We start from the raw sequence: 25,072 nt of genomic DNA on the forward strand, positions 1-25,072 counted from the left end.
GGTTCACACTGTACGGTCGTACTATATTTTGCTTCTATTTGTAAGGTTTACATTCGCTTCTTTTACCATCCTTGCTTAGTCTCATCTCCAGCAACTCCATTAACATAGAGATTTTTAACTCTTTCTTCAACGTTCCAGTCAGGCGTGACTGATACCTCTTTATGCCCTGGGCGTTCGGATTTTCGGTTCGGATCGGATCGGATTTTTCGGATCTATAATTCTAAAATCCGTTCGGATATTTTCAAATTTCGGATTTGGATCGGATTCGGATCGGATTTTTTGGGTTCGGATTCGGTTATCCAAAGTATTCAAAAATCTAAAATTGTCTGTCCAAATCAATTCAAACTACTTGAAATAAACCAAAATATCTAAAAATTACCCTTATTTTTTACCTAAATATACTCAAAAATAGTTGTAATACATAAAAATATTTAAAATATCCAAAAATTTATAGACACCTAAGTTATTACAACTTGTAAGTATTACTAATATATTATTACTATGTATTTTCATTTTGGGCATGTTCGGATATCCATTCGGATTTCGGTTCGGATCGGGTTCGGATTCGGATTTTTGGATCCTTAAATTTAGAATCCGTTCGGATATTTCTAAATTTTCGATTGGGATCGGATCGGATTTTTAGGCTCGGATTCGGATATTATGCCCAAGACTATCCACTGATGTGGATTCTGGACAAATCTAGCTGCAGATCTTTAACCAAACAGACTAAATCACTCAATAGAAAATGACTTCTTGTGTAGTAGTTAGCTAACTAAACCCCCTTTGATCTGTACAAGCAAATCCTCTAGTACTTCGTAAATCTGATTAGCCTTGCCGTGAGATTTATCCTTGGACAAAAAGATGTTCACCTCGTTATCAATCAAAATCCAACTACGTCCAGGTTCTTTCACCACACCTTCAAAATTCATTCTTTCTCTTACCTTCTTTGCTTCACTCCACATACCCTTCGACGCATATATATTAGAAAGCAAAGTAAACGATCCACTATCCTTTGGATCAGACAAGATAGCCATTTCAGCTGCATGTTCAGCTAATTCGAGGTTTCCGGCCTTTGCACATCCACTCAGCAAGCTCCTCCATACTATGGCAGCTGGTTTTGTCGGCATTTTCTCAATTAACTCCCTTGCTTCCTTCAATCTACCAGAACGGCCTAAAAGAGATACCATACAAACATAGTGTTCGGTTTCTGGCTCAATTCCAAATCGAAGCATTAACTCAAATTGCTTAAGACCATCTTCTACAAGACCAGCATGGCTACACGCTGATAAAATTCCCACAAAGGTGATGTAGTTAGGCTCTATTCCCTCACTCATCATTTTTTCAAGCATCTGAATAGCTTTTCTGCCTTCTCCATGATTCGAATAAGACGAGATGACAGAATTCCAACAAACCACATCTCTTGAAGCTGCTGAACCAAAAGCCTTATGAGCGTCTTCGGGACTACCACATTTGGCGTACATATCTAGTAGAGCATTTGTTATATACGGATTACGCTCTAAGCCTCTTTTCAGAAGCTGACAATGGAACTCTTGACCCAACTGAAGACTTGCTAGGTTGCCAGCTGCTGTAACCATGTCGGCAAAAGTAAATTCATCAGGTCTTTCTCTTGATAACTGTAATTCCAAATACAGATTGAGAGCTTCTTCATTCTCTGATTGTTAAATATAACCTGAAAACATTGAATTCCAGATAACAAGATCCTTCTCTTTCATTTCGTCAAACACAAGCCTCGCATCCTTGAGACAGTAACAATTTGAGTAAACATCAATCAAGGCGCTTCCAGCAAATATGTTTAAGTTAACCCCATATTTGAACATCAATCCATGGATTTGTTTACTCAGTCCCAAGCTTGTTAAAGAAGCAGATGCACGTAGAAGGCTAAAAAATGTCAATAGGCTAGGTCGAATCAATCTGAACCTCATATTATGAAAGATGTTCAATGCTTCATGTAGTTCCCATTGTGTCCCAAGTCTCGAGTAACCTTCAATCATCGCATTAAACAAAACCACGTCATCAGAAGCGAAAATATCAAAAACTTTTCTAGCATCGGCCAAACAATCACATTTCGCATACATGTCAATCAAGCTGTTAGTCACATAGCTATCATTGCCAAGATTGGCTTTGATAGTGTAAGCATGAACATGTCTTCCATATTCCAAAGCTTGAACTGAGGCACATGATGTGAGTATGCTAGAGCAAGCATAAATATCCGGCTCTAAACCGAACTTTGCCATACTGGTGAACAATTCCATGGCTTCCTTATGAAGAGAGTTCTGCTTAAAACCAGACAGCAATGTGGTCCATGAAATAACGTTTTTATTCGGCATTCCATCGAAAAGCCTACGAGCAGCTGTAACTCTGCCACACTTCACATAAGAATCTATAAGCACATTCATCAGTGAAGCATCCATCCCATGTCCAAATCTTAAGATGTGCCCATGAATCTGCTTCCCTCCTTCAAGAAACGGAAGTACTGAACAGGCACTTAGAACCGTCGAAAGAATATAACCATCTGGAACAACATTACCTTCCATTAGTTGGTAGAAGAGCTGTAACGAAACGTAGCTTCTTCCCATTTTGACACACCCACTGATCATTGTCGTCCAAGTCACTGTAGATTTCTCTGGTAAAGCATCAAACACGAGCCTTGCATAATCTAGATTACCTTCCTTTAGATAGAAATCAATCAACAAGGTGCCAACATAAACATCCCTATCAAACCCACTCTTTACAAGAAAACTCTGCAATTGAAGAACCATCAAACGACCACTACCATCTAACCCTGAGCAAGCTTGGATAAAACTCGACAAAATATATTCGTTGGGACTGTTTTCCCTACTTCTCCAGAACTGTAAGAAAACAAACAAAGACTCCTCATAAAACCCATGATGGTTGCAAGCTGAAACCATCGTAGACCAAGTAACCAAATTTCTCTCAGACATTCTCTCAAACAGCTTACGTGCATAAACCATACCACCAGATTTCGAATACAAATTCATCAGAATATTGAAAAGATACGTATCTGAGCCAAGACCCGAAACAATAACCTGACCATGAACTACATTGTTGTGGTAGAGCAGCAAAGGATCATCGGACGCACGCAGCTGCAAGAGACGAGCAAAATCGCGCTTTCCTCGGATTCCTATCGTAGAAGGAAAGTCTAGGTTAACAAACTCCATTAGAGCCGAAGCAGAAGAAGAGTAGAAACGTATAGTTCCTTGCAGTTTACGCCAACTCCCATAGCTTCTCATCATACTGCTGACTTACTGAGACTGAGAGAGAGAAGAAGAGCGCGTGCGTAGATCATTGAGAAACATGCTGCCGTTTTTTTGTTATAAGCGAAGAAAGGATGTTGGATCAGATAAATAAAACGGCAGACAGTTATCTTACTAAACATCAAAATGACAGAAATTGGATAGACCAGGGTTGGTTGGATGAACAGTTAAGATTTAGATGGGCCTACCACGTACATTGAATGGGCCCATTCATTATTTAATTCTACATTCCACGTTTCACCTACCATAATTACATTTTTGCCATAGAGATTAGAGATGCTATCCTTTTTTCAATCTTTCTAAATGTATAAAAACAACATTAGGAAATAAATTACTATCCATGAGTGGTCTTGTGACTTGTGGTACATAAAGAAATTTCTGAGACAGATGTCACATACAATAAGCAAATATCTTATGGTCTGATTCAAATTAAATGCATAATTGACTAGGCCTAAAGAAACATAAATTTTGGAATTTTCACCAACCTCTCTTACATGTATTTCTGTTTATAAATCATTATACAATGACCGAGAGAATATATAAATACATAAATCTAGTAAGTAGAGTACTCATTCACGCCAATAAGAAGAGAGAGATTGAGAGAGTCTGTGCCTCTTGTGTCTTCTTGCTCCGCCGTTGAGAAAAAAAGGTGAACCATTCTCGAATCTCCGTTTTCATTTGTCTGTCTCTGCATTCATTGTTTATGCTGAATTTGTATTAGTTAGATTGCCAGATGACCATAAAATTAGTGTGTGTTTTTATATTTTAAATCCATTTTTCTAAGGAAATGGTTCCATTGATGTTATTTTGGCTTTGAAGATGAGTTCTTGATTCTTTGCAAAAGAATGAAAAATTGCTGAATGATTTTTTTTTTTTTAAGATAAAATCTGAATTCTTTTACTGTGCACTTTCAGAATAATATGGAAGTAGCTACTATTCAGAGGTTTCAGTGCTCATCATGGATTGATTTGAGGACTTTTGAAGGGAAGCCTCGTGGTTCTCTGAGGTATTCACTGAGATTTAAAGAAGATAAAAGGCTTAGAGTTGTTTCTTTAGCTCTTGATAACAGAAGGGATCATCGACTAAGATCTGTTTCTGATAACAACTCCTCAGGTTCTTCTCACAAAAAAAGCATGAATCTTTCTATATGATTCGATTGTGTCTTGTTTCGATGACAAAAATGATGTGTTTCCTCCATCTTTATTTTTCTTTTAAACTTTTTTGTTGCAGTGTTGGAAACTGGAAGTCTTCTTCATTCTCCATCTGATGAAGAACAGATTTTGAAGGCAAGTTAATACTCTTCTGTGATTTCATCAAGACATTTCAGTCTTTAGTGAAATGGTTTAGATGTTGTGTGCTATCTCTTCTACCTTTTTCTATCAATGTTTTATGTTGAAAATGGATTACATTAGCTTCTGCAGAGAAAAGCTGAAGAGGTTAAACCATATTTAAATGGACAATCTATTTATCTTGTTGGTCAGTTTCCTTGTCTCTTCCTTAGTTTGCGTCTTGTTTTAGCTTCTCGTGTATTCTTGTAGTTGAACAATTTCCTCGTGAATGTGTTAGGAATGATGGGTTCCGGGAAGACGACAGTGGGAAAGATAATGGCAAGAGCACTTGGTTATACATTGTTTGATAGGTAGTATATTTATCTGTCCATTTTCAACTGTGTCTATTGAGCTTTAGATGAGCTTAAACATTGTTTTGTAAATGTCCCAGTGACACTTTGATCGAGCAAGCGATGAATGGAACTTCTGTAGCTGAGATATTTGAGCATTTCGGTGAGAGTGTTTTCAGAGAAAAAGAGGTTGGTGGTTCTTCCCCTAACATGTCTCTATAGTTGTAGATAGATTGTGTTACCAAGAAGCCCTGTTGCTAATTCTGTTATGTTGAACTCTTCTTCGGTGCTTCTTTGATTATTCTTGCTGCTAATTTCACCACATGCTTTCTTTCTAGACTGAGGCACTAAAAAAGATCTCTTTGACGTATCATCAAGTTGTTGTTTCGACCGGGGGAGGTGCTGTCATAAGACCCATCAATTGGTTCGTTTTCTTCTCAATAGTGATGTATAATGTGAAAGTCAGATAATTTGGTAACAATGCCTCTTTTTATTACCATTTGGTACACAGGAAGTATATGCATAAAGGTATTAGCATTTGGCTAGATGTTCCTCTAGAAGTCTTAGCGCATAGAATTGCTGCTGTAGGGACTGATTCAAGACCATTGTTACATGATGATGAGTCAGAGGACATATACACAGCGGTAGTACTATTATTGTTAAGTAAACACAGGTTAAGCTTTTATCAGTGGTTTTGATCATTTGTGACTTCATATAGGCTTTAAACCGTCTTTCAAAAATTTGGGATGGACGTGGTGAAGCATACAATAATGCCAACGCGAGAGTTTCCTTGGAGAGTATGGTCCTTTCCACCTTCTGTAGCTTTACACAATCTCAGCCCCTATTGTTTTGTGACTAGTTTACTCGAATTGTTCAGATATTGCATTGAAGCTCGGTTATAAAAGCGTCTCAGATCTTACACCAACTGAAGTCGCCATTGAGGTAAGTCTCAGAACGCCTCTGTTCCTATTCAGTTGTGTACATTGGAGTTTGTTCCTGTGTGTTAATAAGCTCTAACTACTCAATAATACATCATCAGGCCTTTGAGCAAGTTCAGAGCTATTTAGACAACAAAGATGGTATAGCTAGACCGGATGGCCTCTAATTCCACAATGATATGTTTCCCCGCAAAATCTCATGATGTTACGTGTTATCAGAGCTTAGTTGTGCCTAGTTTTGAGTGTTGTATATAAATGAATAATAATACTATGTTTGATCACATTGTTTTCGTTTCCTCTTGGCCAAAAAAAAGAAGAGGAATTTGTATTTTATAATAAGATGGTAAGAAGAAGCCCTTGTGAAACAACTTCATCAGCGAGTCATCAAGAAAGAGAAAGCCAGTTATGTGTAATAGACGACCAAAACACTCTTCAATCAAAAGTGTATCCCTTGATTTACTTGTTCTTCCCATGAAAGAAGACAACTTTATATTCAACCAAAACAGAGTTACATAGCAGCACAAAATAAGCTAAACATCAAAGTTTTACAGGTGAAATGATGCACCTTAACGCTAAAAACACATGGACACAGTCATCCAACAAAATGATACAACAATACCCACAACAACCAACCGATTTCACCACATTCAAGTTTTCTCAAACGGTAGGGGAGAGAGCATAGACCACTTTATATGACAAGGGAACTGAAAGCAATGCGTCATGCCACTCGACCTTCCCCCAAATCTCTTCACTGTCGCGTCTTTCAAGCACAATCACCGCGCACCAAATCTCCTTCGTCTTACATCCATTGGAAGTCACAATCTTGTCCCAGAAAACAGCCATCTTGCCACCAAAATCAGCCATCTTGCCACCATATCTAGCAAACCTAGGCAGTCCTTTCAAACCCTTCAATTTTTTCCAGAGTCTTACCTTAGTGTCATACCAATTAAACTCTCCCTCGTAATAATAGTAAAGCACGTTCTCAACAACGCAATAAGACCACCAAACCCAACCCAAATCCATATCCCATGCCATCCTTTTCCATCTACCTTCATTGGGTTTGTAAATCAAACCTTTAGAGTTTGCAAATAAGATCTCTCCATCAACCACTGCGCTTTTATGCACATCACAACCACCAATCTCTGCACCAGGGCCCGAGACAGGCTCCCAAGTTTGGGTTTTGGGATCGAAAACCTCCATCCAGTTAGATGGATTGCTGCAGTCTTTGCAGCCTCCTGTCACATATATCTTTCCATCAAGCAAATTAGCGGCTGGATAGTTAGTTCCTCTCTACCCGCATGCTTGGACCTTTGCCCCACGTGTGAGACTGGCAGTCCAAGATCGAGACGCTTGACGAGTGTGCTACTTCTTGGTCGATGGGTCCGCCAATGTTGTAGATGTTAGAACCAACCGCAACGAGACCTGACCAGTGCACACAACGAGAATGGAGAACTGGGATTGCCGCCAAAGCATACCCACTTGACTTCTTCTTCTTCTTCTCGATGAGGTCGTCATTGGTTTGAGTTCGATTAGGTTTCCGGCAGAGAGTGAACCACTTAGGGTTAGGGTCATCATCGCCATCCTGTAAACACACATAGAGACAACTCTCGGTTCGGTTTAAAGAGGACCGGATCTTGTAAAGCTCCGGTAAGGCAATAAGCGAGCGGAAACTCTTGGAGACGAGGGAGAGAGTTGGATAATACAATCTCGAGACACGTGCTAAGCAGCTCAATACCAAATCATCGGGAAGTGAAGGATTTGGAGTCGTCGATTGCGGGAGTATAGGCGACGGCTTCTTCTTCTTCCTCCTCCTCCTCTTCTCTGCGGACGACATCGGCGAGAGAGACGAAATCGCCGTTGATCAACCTCCGATCTGAAGCGCGTGTGTTTAATTCGCTTATTGGAGAATTATATTATGGGCCCAATTTAGAAATGGGTACCAAAATCATTTTCGTTTTAGTTTCTTAATGGGCCTTAAATCATAATTTCAACGTAAACTATAGAAACAATTTTAGGGTGTATGCAAGGAGGAACTTTTGAAGCTGAACTGCTGATTCTCTTTGTTTTAGTCGAGTCTGAAGATGAACTGAATAAATAAATAAATAAAACTTTGTTAGATCAAAAGCTGTAATAAGATTATCCTCATTGGTGATCCTTAGTTGTTTCTAAGGAAATTTCTTAGTTAGAGAAATTAATTATTAATGAAACAAAATATAAGAACTGAAAGAAACGTTTCTAATTTTAGGAGCAAAAGAAACGTTTCTTCGAGGACAGGTGGCACAATATTAATGGGTTGATAGGTGAAATGAGATTAATGGAGTAAATTTTTTTTGGCGTTTCTCTTTCATTTTCGAGTTCTCTCTTCTATCTCTCTCTCTCGACAAAATCGCTGAGTTCCTTCTTTCTTCTCTTCTAATTGATTCCCACATCTGATTCTCCATGAATTCGCCGTCGATTTGGTTCCGGTGAAGCAGACGGCATTTGATTCCGGTGAATGCTCTTGCATGTCGAGTAATTGTTGATTGTTTCTGTGAAAAATGACTCAATCCTAATTTATTTATGTATTTTGTTCGTATGCCGGTTTTATTTGCGAATTAGAAGATTTTCATCAATTGTATGTTTTGTATGTTTCTAAATGAAAAAGTGAGAAATGATGCATATGATCCGATTAGTCAGAGTGTTGAACTCTGTATTTGGTTAGATGGTTGGTTGATTTTGAGATTTTGTGTTTGTTTTATGAGTGTTATGAGTTGATCTATGTAATAGTCCGAGTGCTTTATGAGTGTTATGAGTTATAGTTTCATTGTTTGGGATATGTATCGGACTTTGTATGGTTGTATTGATTCTTGTTTCTATTCAAACTCTGTAAACCAGCCTCTGTGGTTCATAATCATTCTGTGTACTTCACTCTAACGTAATGGTTTTTAGAACCTTGTTTTATATGCTTTGATCCCGAAATTGTTTTTTCATAGTCAGATTGAGTTGGTTGTTGGTTGTTGGTTATTGTGTCTTTAATGGATGTCTTTACACAGTTGGTATTAAGACTCACGTACTTGTATTTATGCTTTAATGGATGTTTTTACACAGTTAGTTTCATTACTAAAACCATTTCTTGTTTCTTGTTTTGTGAGTTTCTTTTTGTTGAGCTCAAGCAAGTCACAGTTAAGGAGACAAGGAAACAACATTTCAACCAACCGAAAGAGGTAAATATACACGTAATTGGTTAGAAACCAATTGATTGCTTTGTTTGTTTGGTAGTATCTATTTTGGGGTAGTGAGTTATAGTATGACTGTTTATTTGTGCTCCTATGTGTACTTCTTTGTGACTAGGTTGTCATTATTCTTAATTGGTGGTTGTTCTGTCATTAATGGAAGTGACTAGGTTGTGTATTCATTGTGTGTTTGGTGTCGAAAATTAATTGTAACTCCAATATAATTCACCTTATAAACTGAGCTTTTCTTGATCTTTAAACCACAAACCCGAATATCTTCCAACCAAAAACCGTTCTTCTTTTCTTTCTATATTCTTCCAAATCCCATTTGCTACTATGGAGTCTGACCATGATCTAAATCATTCCACAAATTTTATGGGAATTATGAATATTCAGCAGGGGGTGGCTATCCTCAAACCATTTCTTTTGATTCCCTCTACCCAAATATACCTACTCTTTCGTCCCCAGTTCCTCTCTTTAGTTCCCAAGTCAGTTCCGCGGCTTCCCCAAGTGAAGACACAACTGCAAGTCGTAGGAAAAGAAGGAAAGGGACACCTTCTGATGACCGGATTCTCATTAGCGGCTGGTTAAACACCAGCAAGGATGCTGTGAAAGGCAATGATCAGAAGGGCAGAACCTTCTGGAAAAGGGTTGCTGATTATTTTTCAGAAAGTCCACTTTCTGATGGTAATGAGAAGATAGGGCCAATTCAGTGTAAACAGAGATGGGCTAAGATTGGTGATACGGTCGGAAAGTTTTGTGGAACGTATGCTGCTGCGGTGAGGGCTAAAACTAGTGGGCAGAATGAGGATGATATAATGAAGATAGCGTATGATATGTACTACAACATTTATCCGAAAAATTTTGTTCTTGAGCATTGTTGGTTAGAGTTACGCTATGACCAGAAATGGTGTGAGAGTCTTAATGGTAAAGCACCTGAACTAAGCAACAAGAAAAGACTCTTTGATGATCCTGCACAATCTTCAGCTTCTCAGACCGACGGTAACATAGATGAGCCAACAAACACAAGGCCTACTGGTAGAGACGCTAGTAAGGCCAAACAGAGGAAGACTCATGCAGAAGCGAAGGAAGGGAAGGCTTTGAAGGAGTACCAAAACATGTGGGAAATAAAGAAGGAAGAATTGCTTCTGAAAGAGAGATTGTCAAAAATGCAAATTCTTGACAGTTTGCTAGCCAAAAATGGACCTCTTACTCAGAAAGAAGAAGGTATGAAAAAGAAGCTGCTTGACTTAGTGGATGATTAGTTTTAGGACAAATCTGGTCGAGAAGTGTCCTGTTTGAGTCTGTTGAGTCTGTTGAGTCTTGTTGAGTCTTGTTTGAGTCTGTTGAGTCTTGTTGTCGGTCATGTTATGTATTGTTCATCTGATGCTTTTGTTATAAGTTGATGTGTAAACGAATGTCTAATTATAAGTTGATGTGTTTATCTACTTCTGTGTACTTCTTTCTTTTAAAATTTCTGATTATAAGTTTTAAACGAATGTCTAATTATAAGTTGTTTGTCTTATGCTTTTGTTAACAGAACAAGGAACACATGGGGCTCCATAGCTATAGCCAGCCGTCGTCATCTGAATGTAATGGTTATCTGGTTGACGAACAATCTAGCCAGCCATCTGATTCAAGTGCTTACAACTATGCAGAGAGTGAACCTGAGTTGGGATTCCCCAAGAAGTGTTATTGTGGTGCTGAACCTATCATTGACACATGTTACTCGAGGAATGATCCAGGAAGAAAGTTCTTCTCTTGTGGGAACAGAGACGATGGGGAGTGCCATATATGGAAGTGGTGGGATGTTGCGGTGATGGAGGAGATGAGAGCAACTGAAACAAACTATAGCAAGGTTGCATCAAAGGTAGATACTCTTACTCACTATGAAACTGAGCTGAACGAGATCAAACACCTGAAGAATGAAACTGATGAGAAGATCAACAAGCTAGAGAAGCTTGTTGCTGAGTTGAATACGAAGAACAGAGGGTTTACATTCAGTTTGGAATTGGTTCTTGGTGTCTTATTATGTTTAGTTGCTATATTAGGTCTGATTATGTTTAAGTAGGGCAGTTTATTTAGCTTCAAAGGCACTATGGTGTTGTGTAATATGTTTGAGACTGGTTTCGTTCAATAACCATCGGCTATAATGACTACATTTTTTCTTACTCGGTATTGTATATATCGATCATTGCCTATTGCTGTTCACATGTTCACATATCACATGATATTGTTTTTTTTCCTACACAAGAATACAACAAGGATCACAAGATATATGAGAACAAATAACTAACACAAAAATACAACATATATAAACACAACATAGTCTCACGGGAAATGTAACAAAAGAATCACAAGAAACACATTGTCATCTATATATAGAACATCTCTGATACTCATTCAAGTCATTCAAAATTTACTTCTCAAAATTCTTACTCAAGTCATTTAAAATTTTTTTTTCAATGGGTTCTTCTTCTCATTCACATTTTAATTTTGCAAGGGATGATGATCCAAATTTTGAGTCCCATTTTGCAGAAATGTTTGATAACCATGATATTCATGGAGAAGCGTTTGAGAAAAAAAAAAGAAACGGGAATTCATTGAAAGAAATCGGGAAGAAGGCCACAACCGTTTGTGGAATGATTATTTCAGTGAATCTCCGACATACCCTCCCCATATATTCTGACGACGTTTTAGAATGAACAAACCATTATTCTTGTGTATTGTCGACCGTCTTACTGCAGAAGATCCTTACTTTCGACAAAGAAAAGATGCCACAGGAAGGCTTGGCCTTTCTCCGATCCAAAAATGTACTGCAGCAATTAGGCTACTAGCATATGGTGGTGGGTGTGATACGGTGGACGAATATGTCCGACTTGGTGAAACAACTGCTCGTTTATGTTTGCAACATTTTGTCAGTGGAGTTATCAATTTCTTTGGCGATGAATTTCTAAGAAGACCCACACCAGAGGATCTTCAAAGATTACTATATGTTGCAGAAGAACGTGGATTTCCCGAGATGGTTGGAAGCATCGACTGTATGCATTGGGTTTGGAAGAATTGCCCAACAGCTTGGAAAGGTACACGAGGATCCGGCAAACCTACAATTGTTTTAGAGGCGGTCGCGTCATATGATCTCTGGATATGGCACGCCTTTTTTGGATCTCCAGGTACTTTTAACGATATTAATGTTCTTGATCGATCTCCCGTTTTTGATGATATACTTTATGGTCAAGCTCCACAAGTTACCTACTACGTTAACGGCAGAGAGTACAATTTGACTTACTATCTGACAGACGATATTTATCCGAAATGGGCAACTTTTATTCAATCCATACCACTACCACAGAGTCCAAAAGCATCTTTATTTGCTGAACGCCAAGAAAGTGCCCGAAAAGATGTTGAGCGTGCTTTCGGTGTCCTACAAGCTAAATTCGCCGTAATTAAAAATCCATGTCTTTTATGGGATAAAGACAAAGTGGGATTGATTATGAGGGCGTGTATCATACTCCACAATATGATTGTTGAAAATGAACGAGATGGATACACTCAAGCTGACGTTTCTGATTTCCCACAAGGAGATGATGTGGATCTTTCATATTCTATCGATATGGCTTCAAATATCAGCAATGTGCTGAATGGTCAAACAATAATTCGTGATAGAGAAGCGCATCACCAATTGAAACATGATTTAGTTGAACATTTTATGGACTAAATTTGGAGATTAAATATGTTTTATGTTTAATTAAATATGTTTCTATGTTTTATTTCATGTTGTGTGTTATGTTTTAATTTTTTAATGTTTTGTGTTTTAATTTTAAATGTTGTATGTTATTTTATGTTTTTATTATTAAAATATATTTCTATGATATATAAAATAATTTTGAATATTTTAAATTATTAATTATTATTTTATTATATTTATTACTAAGAAACACCTTAACTTGGTTCTACCAATAATTAACAAAATTTTCCTTTTTTCTTAGCAAAGTTTCTTCTTCCCTTTTTATTATTAAAAATTGCCTTAAGAAACAACTAAGGATCACACTAACGAGGATAGTCTAAGTGTTCATCTTCTTTCCTATGATGGTAAAATGAAAACAAAAAAAAAGCCAAACTCATTTGTTTATAGGAGGATTTGTAAAAACTAATAATCTTCTTCTAAGCTGCGCCATTCATTCAAGATTCACAACTGAGTTGATTAATCAAACAGTAGCAGAAAGAGCAGACACGAATTTATATTTTTCGGGGACTGTAAGCCTGCATCAAACCACTCAACCTTCCCCAAAATCTCTCGACTCCCCCAAATATCTTGACTGTTGTTGTCGCGTTTTTCAAATGCAATCACTGCACACCAAATCACCTTATTCTTATAGCCACTAGAAGGAAGATACTTGTCCCAAAAGATAACCATCTTTCCACCATATTCAGCCATTTTGACTTTGACACCAACATGATCATCAAATTTGGGTAGTCCTATAAAACTCTTCAATTCAAACCAGATTCCTACCTTAGGGTTGTACCATATGATTCCTTTAGCGTAACAATAAAGAACGTTATCTACAACGCAATAACAACGTGATTCCCATTCTAACTCAAAACAAGTAAGCACACTTAAGGCTTCCCATCTATCTTCTTTTGGCATGTAAGCGAGACCCGCACTCAAACGCGCAAACATAAATATATATTTCCATCAATTACTGCGCTCTTGCGTCTATGATTTACCCATCCCACTACAAGAGGGCACGACACAAGCTCCCAAGTTTGCTTTTTTGAGTCGAAAACCTCCATCCAGTTGGAGGACTTGCACTCTTCTTCACATCCTCCTGCTACGTATATCTTTCCATCAACAACATGGAAAACTGGATAAGACCGCTCCACCAGCATTTTTGGAGCCTCACACCAAGTATGAGACTTGCAGTCCAGGATCGAGACGGTAGACGAAGATTTTGCATCCTCGCCAATGTTGTAGATTTTGGAGCCAACCGCCACGAGATTGGACGAGTGCACAGGAGGAGATTCTAGAGATGGGAATGGAACCAAAAGATTTCTTCCCATTGACTTCTTCTGCTTATGGGTCTGATCCGGTCTCCGGCAGAGGGTGAACCAAGTTGTGTTAAAGTCAGGAGGGAGCTTTAAGCACACATAGAGACAACTCTCGGTGCGGCCTAAGAGTGATCTAGTCTCGTAAAGGTGAGGTGAAGCTAGGAGAGATCGAAAGCTCTTGGAGACGAGAGAGAGAATCGGGTAGTCCAATCTCGAGACGCGTGCGAAGATACTCAATAGCAAATCGTCAGGAAGTGACGGAATCGGGTACACCTGAGCGGTCAACTTCTCCTTCTCAATCGGTGGCTGTTCGTCGTTCATGGCCACGGAAGATCTAGTTGACAACGACATCGGCAGTACGAAAATCGCCGTTAATCAAACTGTAGTCGGATGGAAACTCTGATCGGAGGTATTGTATTCATAGGATATATATAGTGTGTGATAAGGACAAATTTATATTTAACTATATCTACCACGCAATGAGAAAAGTATCGCCATCCTAAAGCCAAATTAGTCATAGCACCTATGCCTTGCCATTTATCTTCTTTTGGCTTGTAAGCCACACCCAAACCCTTATTCCCAAACATAAATATTTCTCCGTCAATTACTGCGCTCCTGTTCATACCACTATCGCATCTCTCTACAAGAGGGCTCGACACAAGTTCCCAAGTTTGCTTTTTCAAATCGAAGACCTCCATCCATGTGGAGGAACTGTAATCTTCTTCACATCCTCCTGCTACATATATCTTACCATCAACAACACTGGAAACTGGATAAGCCCGCTCCACCAGCATGCTTGGAGCCTCGCACCAAGTATGAGACTTGCAGTCCAGGATCGAGACAGTAGACGAAGGCGCATCGTTGATATGTCCACCGATGTTGTAGATATTAGAGCCAACCGCCGAGAGACCGGACGGGTGCACAGGACGAGATTGCAGAGATGGGATTGGGATTAAAAGATTTCCACTTGACTTCTTCTTCTTCTTCTTCTCCTTCTGGGCGTGATCTGGTCTCCGGCAGAGAGTGAACCAAGTTGTGTGAAAGTCAGGAGGGAGCCTTAAGCACACGTAGAGACAACTCTCGGTACGACCTAAGAGTGATCTAGTCTTGTAAAGCTCCGGTGAAGAAAGGAGTGAGGGGAAACTCTTGGATACGAGTGAGAGACTTGGGTAATACAATCTAGAGACGTGCCAAACAACTCAATACCAGATCATCCGGAAGTGGCAGAATCGGGTACACCTCAGAGGCCTTCTTCTTCTTCTCAATCGGTGGCTCTTCGCCGTTCATGGCCGCGAGATATCTAGTTGACAACGACATCGGCAGTACGAAAATCGTCGTTGATCACGTTAACCAGAGACTCAGAAAAACAAAAAGAACAAAGAAACTTAATTCCGATGCAAGGCTGGACTCATATATCATATGAACAAAATCTAAATTTCCCATCCGATATATAAGCCACCTCTCCACCCGTTGCAACCTACAAGAGATAGGGAACCGTCGTCGTCAGTTTTTGACTTAATTCTTTTGAGAAGAAAGAGCTTAATGGGGTAATTAATGTCTTAAAACTGCCGGAACTCTCCGCCTGTGGGAATTTGTAGGGTTTTCACTCGAATTCTTGACCGGAAAAGTTACATTTTTAAATTCTTAATATAAAATGACAGTATGACACCATTGCAAAAGTATTATTACTCTATTAGTGACAAATAGTATTCAGAATCCTTTTGATTTTATCTTATTGAGCCCTTAAAACATAAATTTGGGAACTTTTGTAGCAGAGATATTTGAGCATTTTGGTTAAGAGTTTCCATGTGATACTAACTGAAAACACATAAAGCCATAACCATTTATAAGATTGTTAGCAAATGAAGCGAAATAAAACAAAAGAGATCTGTAAACTACTCTTCAAGGGTGCATCTTGTTTTACAGTTCTCCTACAAATGTAAATAACCTTCCTGATCAACCTAGACCATTATGCTAGGATTAGCAGACCGATGCAAACTAAACTAAACTTCTACCTGCAACATTACCGAGTCAAATCATCAAACAGTAGCAGCACGAGCACACACAAACTCACAAGACCGAGGGACTGTAAGCACAGCATCAAGCCACTCAACCTTGCCAAAAATCTCTTCATTGTAGCGCCTTCCAAGTTTGATGACCGCACACCAAATCACCTTGTTCTTATAGCCACTAGGAGGCAAATACATGTCCCACAAAACAGCCATCTTTCCACCATAATCGGCCAATCTAACGCAACCATAGCCAGGAAACTTAGGCAAACCTTCTAAACCTTTCAACTTTATCCAGCGTCCAAACTTGGAGTCATACAATTTGATTCCATCTGATTTAGTATAAGAATATAGTACATTATCAATCACGCAATAAGTAAAACGTAGCCATCCTAAATCCAAATAATTCACCGCTCCTATTGCTTCCCATCTGACTAACTTTGGGTTGTAAGCCACACCCTTATGCCCAAACAAGCAGATAGCTTCATCAATCACTGCGCTCTTGAGTATTTTAAGTTTATGATTTAAATCATTAAAAAATAAAATTTATAAATCAAATCAAAACTTAAACTGAAATGCTAAATTTAAACTTGAACTTAATAGTATAATAAAGAATGAAAGAACTATTCAATATATATACATGTAAATATATATATCAAAATCATAAATATTATATATTAATCAACAAGATTGGCCAAAACACCTGAAGAAACTTACTTGCAATATGATTCATTGATCATGTAGCTAGAAGACCTGAGACGATAATCATCTCAAAATGGGTGATTTTAAAACAAATTGAAAATCTCACATTTTTACCTCGTACAAATTTCCTGCAACTTCAGAAAGCCAAATAACTTGGATTTCCAAGCTAAAAAGTTTTTCAAAAGAACACACATTCAAAACAAAAAGTTATATATAGTAGTGCGTCACTACATGATTCCAAAAGGTACAACGGCTAAGAGTAAACTTTCTTTTCAACCGAAACAATGCACCACCATGAAAGAAGTAAACTTTCTTTTCAACCGAAACAATGCACCACCATGAAAGAAGTAAACTTTCTTTTCAACCGAAACAATGCACCACCATGAAAGAAGTAAACTTTCTTTTTCAACCGAAACAATGTGCCATAAGGTCTTCAGCAGCAGAGAAATAAGCTAACCGTCAAAGGTTTACAAGTGAAACAATGTTAACAGCATAAAGCTAAAAAAAAAAAACAATACACAATCATCCAACAAAATGATACAATACCCACAAAACGTTTCACCACATCCAAGCCTGTCCTGTGTGTCATCCATCAAACGGTAACAGCAAGAGCATGCTCAAATTCATATGACACGGGGACTGTAAGCACTGCCTCATACCACTCAACCTTCCCCCAAATCTCCTCACTGTTGGGCCTTTCAAGCGCAATCACCGCGCACCAAATTGTCTTGTACTTATCTCCACTAGAAGTTAAAGGCACACGATTGTCCCAAAAAGCAGCCATCTTTCCACCATAATCCACCAACTTTACATAGACATTCTTGCCAAACTTAGGTAGTCCTTTCAAACCTTTCATATTTTTCCACATACTCTGATTAGTGTCATACCATCGGATAGCTCCACCATAACAGTACAAAACATCATCTATAGTGCAATTACAAGGCCAAAACCAACTCCGACCCAGCTGATATCCGACAAAGTCCCATCTACCTACCTCTCGATCATAAGCCATAACCTTACTCCCAATAATCAGGCAGAACTTTCCTTCAATATATGCGCTTATTGATAGACCACCCCAGTTTTGCTCCCAATTAGGAACGGGAATATGATCCCAAATTTGGGTCTTTGAGTCGAATATCTCGATCGGGTACAAAGACTCTGTACCCTCGTCGTCTTGGTTGCCTCCAGCAACATAAATATTTCCATCAATGACGGTAGCAGAAGGGTCCAACCTTTCCACCTGCATGCTTGGAGCTTCACGCAACGTGTGAGACCGGCAGTCTAGGACCAAGACTCTAGATGAAGGCACATTCTCAATGTATCCGCCAAAGAAGTAGATATCAGAACCAACGGAAGCGGGACCTGACCAGTGCGAAAGAGGAGGATTTGGAACTGGGATTGGGATCAAAATGTTGCCCCTTGACTTCTTCTTCGTCTTCTTAGTCTTCCTGGTGCCTTTAGTTAGGGTTCGGTCAGGTTTTAGGCAGTGAGTGAACCAGAGAGGGTTAGGAGGATCAGGATTCCTCCCCTGTAAACACAGATAGAGACAACACTCTGAGCGGCCTAAGAGTGACCGAGTCTCGTAGAGCTCAGGTGAAGCAATGAGTGATCTAAAGCTCTTGGAGACGAGAGAAAGAGTCGGGTAATATACTCTCGAGACGCGTGCGAAGATACTTATAAGCAAATCGTCAGGAAGTGACGGAATCGGCGTCGGCGGTGAATCGGATAGCTTCTTTTTCTTAAGCGATGGTTTCTTCGTCGTCGTCGTCGTCACCGTCTTCCTCTTCCTCTTCCTCTTCGGGGAATACATTGGCGGAACTAAGAAATTAGCCGTTAAGCAATCAACCTCCCGATGTCTTCAGCTTCTTCTTCTCCGACTTGCCGAGAACAAACTCAGGTGGGACATTTAGGGATTTCACTTCGTCGAGCGCGTTTTACGTATTCGCTCAGGTTGCGCGTGCGATTCCACATGTTTTGAAAGGGCTAGCTCAAACATGGGCTTAATAAATAAAATGGGCCTCAAAATACGAGTGAAAAATCTAGCTGGAAACATCCACCAAATTTAACAGCCCAATAATACACAATAATACTCCGGCGAATCACCATCATCAATTCAAACAGTAGCAGCAAGAACATGCACCAATTCATATGATTTGGGAACTCTAAGCACAACATCGAACCACTCGGTCTTACCGCAAATCTCGTATTTTTCGTGCCTTTCAATTGTAATTTCCGCGCACCAAATCATCTTGTTCTTTGAGCTAGAAGGCACAAAAGTGTCCCACATAACCGCCATCTTTTCACCGTAAGCCGCTAAGTTAACACGGCTATAGGAGAGAAACTTGATCAGCCGTCCCAAACCCTTGAGTTTTCTCCAAAACCTTCCTTTATAGTCATACCATTTAAACTTCCTATCAATATCATTATAATAGAACAATATATTGTTTACCACACAATACGAAACCCATGTTCGACGACCCATATCGACCATATCCATTCCAATTGAGTCCCATCTACCTCCTTCTTTCGGGTCGTAAGCCACATGACGTCCCGCACCTCCAAACAAGTGATATTTGCCTTCAAGCCCAACGCTCTTATATACAAGTCTCTCACATCTCTCAGTGCCAGGACTTGCCAAAGAGTCCCAAATTTGAGTTTTTGGGTCAAACACCTCTATACAATCCAATGAAGTGCAATCCTCGCAGCCTCCTGCTACATATATCTTCCCGTCAAGAACGGTCGCAGTAGGGTAGTTCCGTGCCACCCGCATGGGTGGAGCGTCACGCCACGTGTCACACTGACAATCCAAGACCGAGACGCTAGAGGATGGCGCATCATTGATAGGCCCTCCAATAGCGTAGATATTAGAATCAACAGCGACCACACTGGACCAATGAGCAGGAGGAGGAGCATGGCGAGATAGGATCGGGACCAATAAATGACCGCCTGAGAAATTTGTTAGTTTCCGATCCGGAACCCGACAGAGAGTGTACCATCGGAGGTTAGAGTCGTTAAGTAACCTTAGGCACACATAAAGACAACTCTCGGTGCGACCGAGGATGGACCGAGTCTTATAAAGCTCAGGAGAAGCAACGAGACCGCGGAAACTCTTGGAGACGAGGGAGAAGGTTGGGTAATATAATCTTGAAATGCGGCTTAGGGAGCTCAAAAGTATGTCGTCAGGAAGAAACAGATTCGTGATCGGTGAGAGTACCAATGGTAACGTCTTCTTCTGCTCAGACGACGGTGCCTTCTCGTCGTTCATGGCGGCCGAAGGTTTAGTTGGAGACGACATACGACAAAATCGCCGCCCGTTGGTTTTCAAGATTTCTTGTTTTCTATTTATTTGGTTAGAACCAATCTACACGGTGTTTGCGTAGATTGATACTTTACAATACCTTTATCAATACATTATTCTTTCTGGAATTGAGACTTTTTCCACACCAAAATATATAAAAAAAAATCATATAGAAAAAGAAAATGTTTTAGAGCAGTGGGAGAAGACTCGATAAACTTTAAGAGAGAGTCTACAGGCGCGTTTATTAATTTATTTATTACACAAGTTTGACACGGTCAAGATGCAAACTATAAAAAATAGAAAAAACGGAAATAACATTTTTCTGAAGTGGTGGTTATTACACAAGTTTAACGTGGGCTCCTTTGTCGGGACGAATAGTAATAGTAAAAGACTTTGCTGTCCACATATTATCAGCTATCCAATGCAATGCAGAGAAAACTTGATTTTGTTTTTAGTCCAATTAAAAAAAAGACTTTTATTAGGCAAGAAAAAACATTAAACCAAGTCAACTTTTTATAGTTCTTACGAAAAGGGGGAATCGAAAGATGTAGTTGAATGATACAAATTGAAAGTACGTACAGACATTTGGAATCTCTTTAGCCTTCAGATTATAATATCAAATTGAATGTGTTGAGATTCCTAGAACGTGACTGCCCTGCATAACCAGGAGAAACTGGACAGACAAGAAGAGTATACTATGCAAAGTGGTGTACATCTAGAGCAAGATATCAACAAAATAATCCAAAAACACCTGTATAAACATTCTTGCAGTGTGATTCATCCCTTTGATTGATTCTATTAACAGCTAGAAAACCTGAGATGATACGATAGAATGGGACTATAATAGTAAAACATGAGTTGACAAAAAGAAAAAGATTGAACAAGTATTATAAATAACCTTTTGAGTGTGCCTATGAGTTACTTTAAACCTCTCCTATTTTGTAGAACAGCTTCATCGCTTTTACAAGTTTCAGGAGCCTGTTAATGATGCTAATCTCGTATAGGATATATGTAAGTTTCATATATGCAAGCAGAATATACTGGTTTCCAAATATATTACTACATGATTTCAGTTATTAGAATAAGCAGGTTTATTCCTCGTGGTCGTGACAGGCACGGGTAACATTTTTGGTAACTGGTTTATAAGATTTAAACATCTGAAGAAATTTAATTATTTTCTTTAGTTAACGCCCCGAAGTAATTAAACTATTATTTTATTTTACACAAAAAATAAATAAATAGGAAGGAATTTGAAACTTAACACAATCTCTACAAAGTTAATAGATTGCAAACATCAGATTCTTTTAGTTAGAAAAATATAATCTCATACTAAAGAAAGATATATTAAAATATATATACTTTAAATTAAAGCATATCAAGAGTTTCTTTTTTAATGGATAGTATTTAATTTGATATGTTCATAAAAGATAAAGTTAAAAAAAAAAAAAAGAGCATAAATTTTGGTTGACCAAAAAAAAAATTGGGTAATTTTAGTTCTCTCTCCTTATCTCTCTCTCTCTATATATATCTCTATATTAGCAAAGGTTTACATTCTAAAACTCATTATATTAAAAGTGAAAAAAAAATAGTCAAAATGTATAAAGCAGTGGTTTGGTTGTTTACTTTGATTGTTCTCTTGTTTTCTATATCATCAAACACAGCATTAGCCCAAATAGCAATTTTTTTAGAAACTATAGTGTGTTTTCTTACAGGGCTAATGCTGTGACGGCTATTATAGAGATCAAATTGAAGCGAATATATACCTCAACGAATATTTTGATTTTTTTTTTACTTTACAACATAATTGATCATTATTACACTGTTGTTTGGATATATTTCATAAAAATAAAATAAACAACTGAAGAGGGAATATGGGATGAAAAGATCAAAACTGCAGTGAGAGGAAGCATTTCAAATTAAGCGTGTACCTGACCCACCAACAGGCATAGACTCCACCAAACCCTAATTATAGACGATCATATTTAAAGCTTCTTATTATGATGTGTTGACATATACATATATAGCTCAGTTGCGGCATAAAAACCTCATATATATTCACAATTAATGTTTATTTTATATTCTCACGTATACATCTATATCATTTATTATCAAAAACCAAAAACATATTTTATTGTGAAAGGTCAACTAATGAAGAGATATGTCTATGACATCTCACTAATTTAAACTGAAACTGAAATTATTGTAACCAAACAACTAATAGAATAAATGAAATTTCATCTATAAGATCTTTTGCAAGAAAAATAATGAGATTGATATGATTATTTCTTGATTTATAGAAGAAAAAAGGGGGTTGACTTTTAATAAGATCGTTTTAGTAGAAAACTGGAACGTTAGAACAAGATTTTTATCTTTACGCAGCATCTGCGTCGTTTGACCGTCTCTAACGGTAAGAGTCTGAGCAGACGATAACTTGGACCGTTCTTTTTTCAAAATTCAAAAGAGTTGGAGACGACTTTTTTCTCGTCAGAGAAAACTTGATTACCATTATTCTATAAATACGTACATCTTCTCACCAAATGAAATAAAATATCATTTTCTAAAAATTAAAAAAAATCGTCATATATACATTATAAACGATTTATACATGGTAGAACTAATTATTTTAAACAAAACCAAAATGTATCACCGCTTAACTTGGTTTGTTGCTTTGATTATTCTATTGTTCGTTGGATCATCAAACATAGCTTCCGCTCGGATTCCATACCAGTCTTCCATGACAAGTACGTTTCTAGCTAGTTCTTATTTATAAACTTAATTCATCTCTATTCTCAAACCAAATTAAAGTTGTTTATTTTCTTATTAATATATTCATGTAAAGTTCGTTTCGGAAAAGGGTGCATGCATGTTCCTTGTATATCTTACATGTTACATCTTCTAGGATATCTACTAGACTACTACTGTGAAAATGATATTTACTTTCTCATCGACGTTGAACCAAACAATTATTGTGACACATATTTTCTGCACACGGACGATCATATATATAGCTTCCGTATGCTGAGTCTTAGAGATAGTAAATATTCAAAAATACTGATGGTTGTTAATTTGTACTAATTGTACGAGAAGGAAAAGATGAAGGGGTTTGGGAAAAAATGATGATCAGAGAAATCAAGATTGACGTTGGAGGAAGTGATTCAAAACAAGCACGTCAAAAAAATGGACCAGCACCTCCAGGCGCCAAGATGTAGCGACAATTGACCATTGATGGTATAATTTCTCGGACAATTGAGAAGAGTTCCATATTGTTTCGAATTTCAGGCTTAACGATTGTCCTGTATATGGTCTGCTTCCAAGTATCAATATATATATATATATATATATATATATATATATACACGTATGTTTAAATACTGAATTCATCCCATTTGTTATATTGGAAAAGATGTCTATATGACTATGAGATCTTTCAGAACGAAGAAGTGGTTATACAATTCAAAACCTAAAAACGAGAGAGAGCGACGTATATATATATAAGCAACGAAAAAATTAAAGAACAACAAAAATTCTTAGAATTATCCTAAAATAATACTATATAACGGCAGACCGCGGCTGTTTCCGGGCATTTACATGCACGTTAGATTAATTCAAACCATGAAAGAAATTAATCAAACTCTTACAAAGAAAAAGCTAAGCTCGGGTCCATTATTACCTTCAGGACTCAACATATAAAAAGTCTCTGAATCTTTAGACCCAATAACTCTCTCAAAATAAGCTCTCATATACGCCATCTCGCCGTCGGGTCCTTCCAACTCCGAGTTTCCCGGCAGTACTCCGGCGCCCATAGACACCGGACGTAACAACTCCATCACGTTGAGATCTTCTTCGCTCGCTTCTCTTCTTACACCGTAGCCTGTCTTCTCTCCTTTACAATACATTGTCCACAACGGTTCTTCCAAAATATCCGTCTTCTTCTCTGTTTTGTTGTTGTTATTATCTGATCGAGGTTGCTTCTCAGTCTCGAGAGCGATTCTCACCATTCCCGAGCTTAGCTCTTTTTGAAGCGCCGTGGTTTGCATGGCGAGCTCCACGACTAGAGAAGGTAAACATTTAGGGTTTTCTTGAATCGAGAGACTTACTCGGCCTTTACGGTATCCGAATAACGTCCCGGTGATTCTTGACGTGCTGTGGTGGGGGTCCGGTAAACCTAAACCGGGATGGATAACCGGGATTTTGCATGCTACGGATGGTGTTGTAAAGATTGGGAAAGAGCGAAACACGGTGCGTATGACTCGGAAAACATTTGTTCTGCTTTTCTTCTTTTTTGAAGATGGTGGCTCGAGGAGAATATGTTGACGTGGCGGCGTGGCAGATGGAGACGGAGAAGGTGATGGAGACGAATGAGGGGTTGAAGAGGAGGAACAAGAAGTTGTAGCCATTGGATTTGATGGTTCTAGCATTAGACGACGATCGTACGGCGAAGAAAGAAGGAAGATATCTTTCTTCGACGACCGATCCACGACGACTAAATGAACCAACGTCGTCCTTGTACAAATGTAGTCTTGTGTTTTTAGCTCTCTCTATTCCTCCTCTTCTTTGAATAGTTATTTTTTTGTTTTGTCTCCTACCAATCTTTATCCTTGAACTTTTTTTTTTTTTTTTCCTCCTAAATTTCGTTTTTGTTAATTTCTTTTTTAAGAAAAAGTTGATTAGAGATTTCAATGGTGGTCGTGATAAGGTGAAAATCGAAGCTATAACTGCAAACACCAAACCACATTTTTATGGTTTTTAAGCTTATACTATGGTTGCTATTGTTTGCATAGTGGTAGCAACTAGCAAACATGAGCATATTACGAAGTATACTTGAAAGTTGAAATATATTTATTGTAGCGATAGTACAACAGGATCCGTGGCGCAATGGTAGCGCGTCTGACTCCAGATCAGAAGGTTGCGTGTTCGATTCACGTCGGGTTCAAAATCCCGAAGATTTGA

The 25,072-nt window shown here is 38.4% G+C and overlaps 3 protein-coding genes, 1 long non-coding RNA gene, 1 other non-coding gene and 9 pseudogenes across 13 annotated transcripts; 5 read left to right on the plus strand and 9 right to left on the minus strand.

The window, feature by feature from the left end:
* Window positions 1-367: 367 nt before the first annotated feature.
* LOC104720873 (pentatricopeptide repeat-containing protein At4g39530 pseudogene) lies at window positions 368-3,275 on the minus strand (annotated as a pseudogene). The gene has a single exon (XR_015570825.1). The product of XR_015570825.1 is annotated as a pentatricopeptide repeat-containing protein At4g39530 pseudogene (transcript).
* LOC147933500 (pentatricopeptide repeat-containing protein At4g39530 pseudogene) lies at window positions 713-1,595 on the minus strand (annotated as a pseudogene).
* Window positions 786-6,220, plus strand: LOC104720874 (shikimate kinase 2, chloroplastic-like). Of its 2 annotated transcripts, none has more exons than XM_010438773.3 (11): window positions 786-3,945; window positions 4,211-4,409; window positions 4,527-4,582; window positions 4,718-4,772; window positions 4,863-4,935; window positions 5,016-5,103; window positions 5,253-5,338; window positions 5,426-5,558; window positions 5,633-5,711; window positions 5,792-5,856; window positions 5,954-6,220. In XM_010438773.3, the coding sequence occupies exons 2-11, from the start codon at window positions 4,217-4,219 to the stop codon at window positions 6,017-6,019; spliced, it is 894 nt and encodes a 297-aa protein (XP_010437075.1). In that variant the 5' UTR covers window positions 786-3,945; window positions 4,211-4,216; the 3' UTR covers window positions 6,020-6,220. The 2 variants fall into 2 exon arrangements, with proteins under 2 accessions (XP_010437075.1, XP_010437074.1); XM_010438772.3 differs by having other exon boundaries at window positions 3,753-3,945; window positions 4,709-4,772.
* A 104-nt stretch (window positions 6,221-6,324) lies between these two features.
* On the minus strand, window positions 6,325-7,750 carry LOC104720875 (F-box/kelch-repeat protein At4g39550 pseudogene; annotated as a pseudogene). Its single transcript, XR_015570827.1, has one exon. The product of XR_015570827.1 is annotated as an F-box/kelch-repeat protein At4g39550 pseudogene (transcript).
* Window positions 7,751-8,165: 415 nt separating this feature from the next.
* On the plus strand, window positions 8,166-11,235 carry LOC147933501 (uncharacterized). Of its 4 annotated transcripts, none has more exons than XM_087472074.1 (3): window positions 8,166-8,342; window positions 8,984-9,055; window positions 10,605-11,235. In XM_087472074.1, the coding sequence occupies exon 3, from the start codon at window positions 10,617-10,619 to the stop codon at window positions 11,133-11,135; it is 519 nt and encodes a 172-aa protein (XP_087328200.1). In that variant the 5' UTR covers window positions 8,166-8,342; window positions 8,984-9,055; window positions 10,605-10,616; the 3' UTR covers window positions 11,136-11,235. The 4 variants fall into 4 exon arrangements, with proteins under 4 accessions (XP_087328200.1, XP_087328199.1, XP_087328201.1 ...); XM_087472073.1 differs by having other exon boundaries at window positions 8,184-8,342; window positions 8,984-10,291; XM_087472075.1 differs by lacking the exon at window positions 8,984-9,055 and having other exon boundaries at window positions 8,184-8,342.
* A 294-nt stretch (window positions 11,236-11,529) lies between these two features.
* LOC104727489 (uncharacterized) lies at window positions 11,530-12,747 on the plus strand (annotated as a pseudogene).
* Window positions 12,748-13,272: 525 nt separating this feature from the next.
* On the minus strand, window positions 13,273-14,464 carry LOC104727490 (F-box/kelch-repeat protein At4g39560 pseudogene; annotated as a pseudogene).
* On the minus strand, window positions 14,341-15,655 carry LOC104720877 (F-box/kelch-repeat protein At4g39560 pseudogene; annotated as a pseudogene).
* A 497-nt stretch (window positions 15,656-16,152) lies between these two features.
* On the minus strand, window positions 16,153-16,855 carry LOC147933502 (F-box/kelch-repeat protein At5g48990 pseudogene; annotated as a pseudogene).
* A 352-nt stretch (window positions 16,856-17,207) lies between these two features.
* LOC109127172 (F-box/kelch-repeat protein At4g39580 pseudogene) lies at window positions 17,208-20,119 on the minus strand (annotated as a pseudogene). The gene has a single exon (XR_015572981.1). The product of XR_015572981.1 is annotated as an F-box/kelch-repeat protein At4g39580 pseudogene (transcript).
* Window positions 17,208-20,336, minus strand: LOC104720878 (F-box/kelch-repeat protein At4g39570 pseudogene; annotated as a pseudogene). Its single transcript, XR_015572980.1, has one exon. The product of XR_015572980.1 is annotated as an F-box/kelch-repeat protein At4g39570 pseudogene (transcript).
* Window positions 20,337-22,666: 2,330 nt separating this feature from the next.
* Window positions 22,667-23,516, plus strand: LOC147933503 (uncharacterized). The gene is made up of 2 exons (XR_015570511.1): window positions 22,667-22,863; window positions 23,210-23,516. It is a non-coding gene; the product is annotated as an uncharacterized LOC147933503 (long non-coding RNA).
* A 74-nt stretch (window positions 23,517-23,590) lies between these two features.
* On the minus strand, window positions 23,591-24,742 carry LOC104720879 (protein MIZU-KUSSEI 1-like). The gene has a single exon (XM_010438776.2). The coding sequence runs from the start codon at window positions 24,538-24,540 to the stop codon at window positions 23,749-23,751; it is 792 nt and encodes a 263-aa protein (XP_010437078.1). The 5' UTR covers window positions 24,541-24,742; the 3' UTR covers window positions 23,591-23,748.
* Window positions 24,743-24,983: 241 nt separating this feature from the next.
* On the plus strand, window positions 24,984-25,055 carry TRNAW-CCA (transfer RNA tryptophan (anticodon CCA)). Its single transcript has one exon. It is a non-coding gene; the product is annotated as a tRNA-Trp (tRNA).
* The last annotated feature ends 17 nt before the right edge of the window (window positions 25,056-25,072 follow it).

This window comes from Camelina sativa, chromosome 11 (genome assembly GCF_030686135.1).
Source record: "Camelina sativa cultivar CO46 ecotype springtype chromosome 11, ASM3068613v1".
Classification (NCBI taxonomy): Eukaryota; Viridiplantae; Streptophyta; class Magnoliopsida; order Brassicales; family Brassicaceae; genus Camelina; species Camelina sativa.

Excerpts from the sequence above, each read along its gene's own strand:
- LOC104720874 (XM_010438772.3), top strand. The coding sequence starts at position 4,217 with ATGGAAGTAGCTACTATTCAGAGGTTTCAGTGCTCATCATGGATTGAT. Across the intron at positions 5,339-5,425 it reads GTCATAAGACCCATCAATTG|GAAGTATATGCATAAAGGTA; the intron begins GTTCGTTTTCTT and ends TTTGGTACACAG. Across the intron at positions 5,559-5,632 it reads CAGAGGACATATACACAGCG|GCTTTAAACCGTCTTTCAAA; the intron begins GTAGTACTATTA and ends GACTTCATATAG.
- LOC147933501 (XM_087472072.1), top strand. The coding sequence starts at position 8,867 with ATGGATGTCTTTACACAGTTGGTATTAAGACTCACGTACTTGTATTTA. Across the intron at positions 9,056-10,604 it reads ATTTCAACCAACCGAAAGAG|AACAAGGAACACATGGGGCT; the intron begins GTAAATATACAC and ends TTTTGTTAACAG.
- LOC104720879 (XM_010438776.2), bottom strand. The coding sequence starts at position 24,540 with ATGCTAGAACCATCAAATCCAATGGCTACAACTTCTTGTTCCTCCTCT.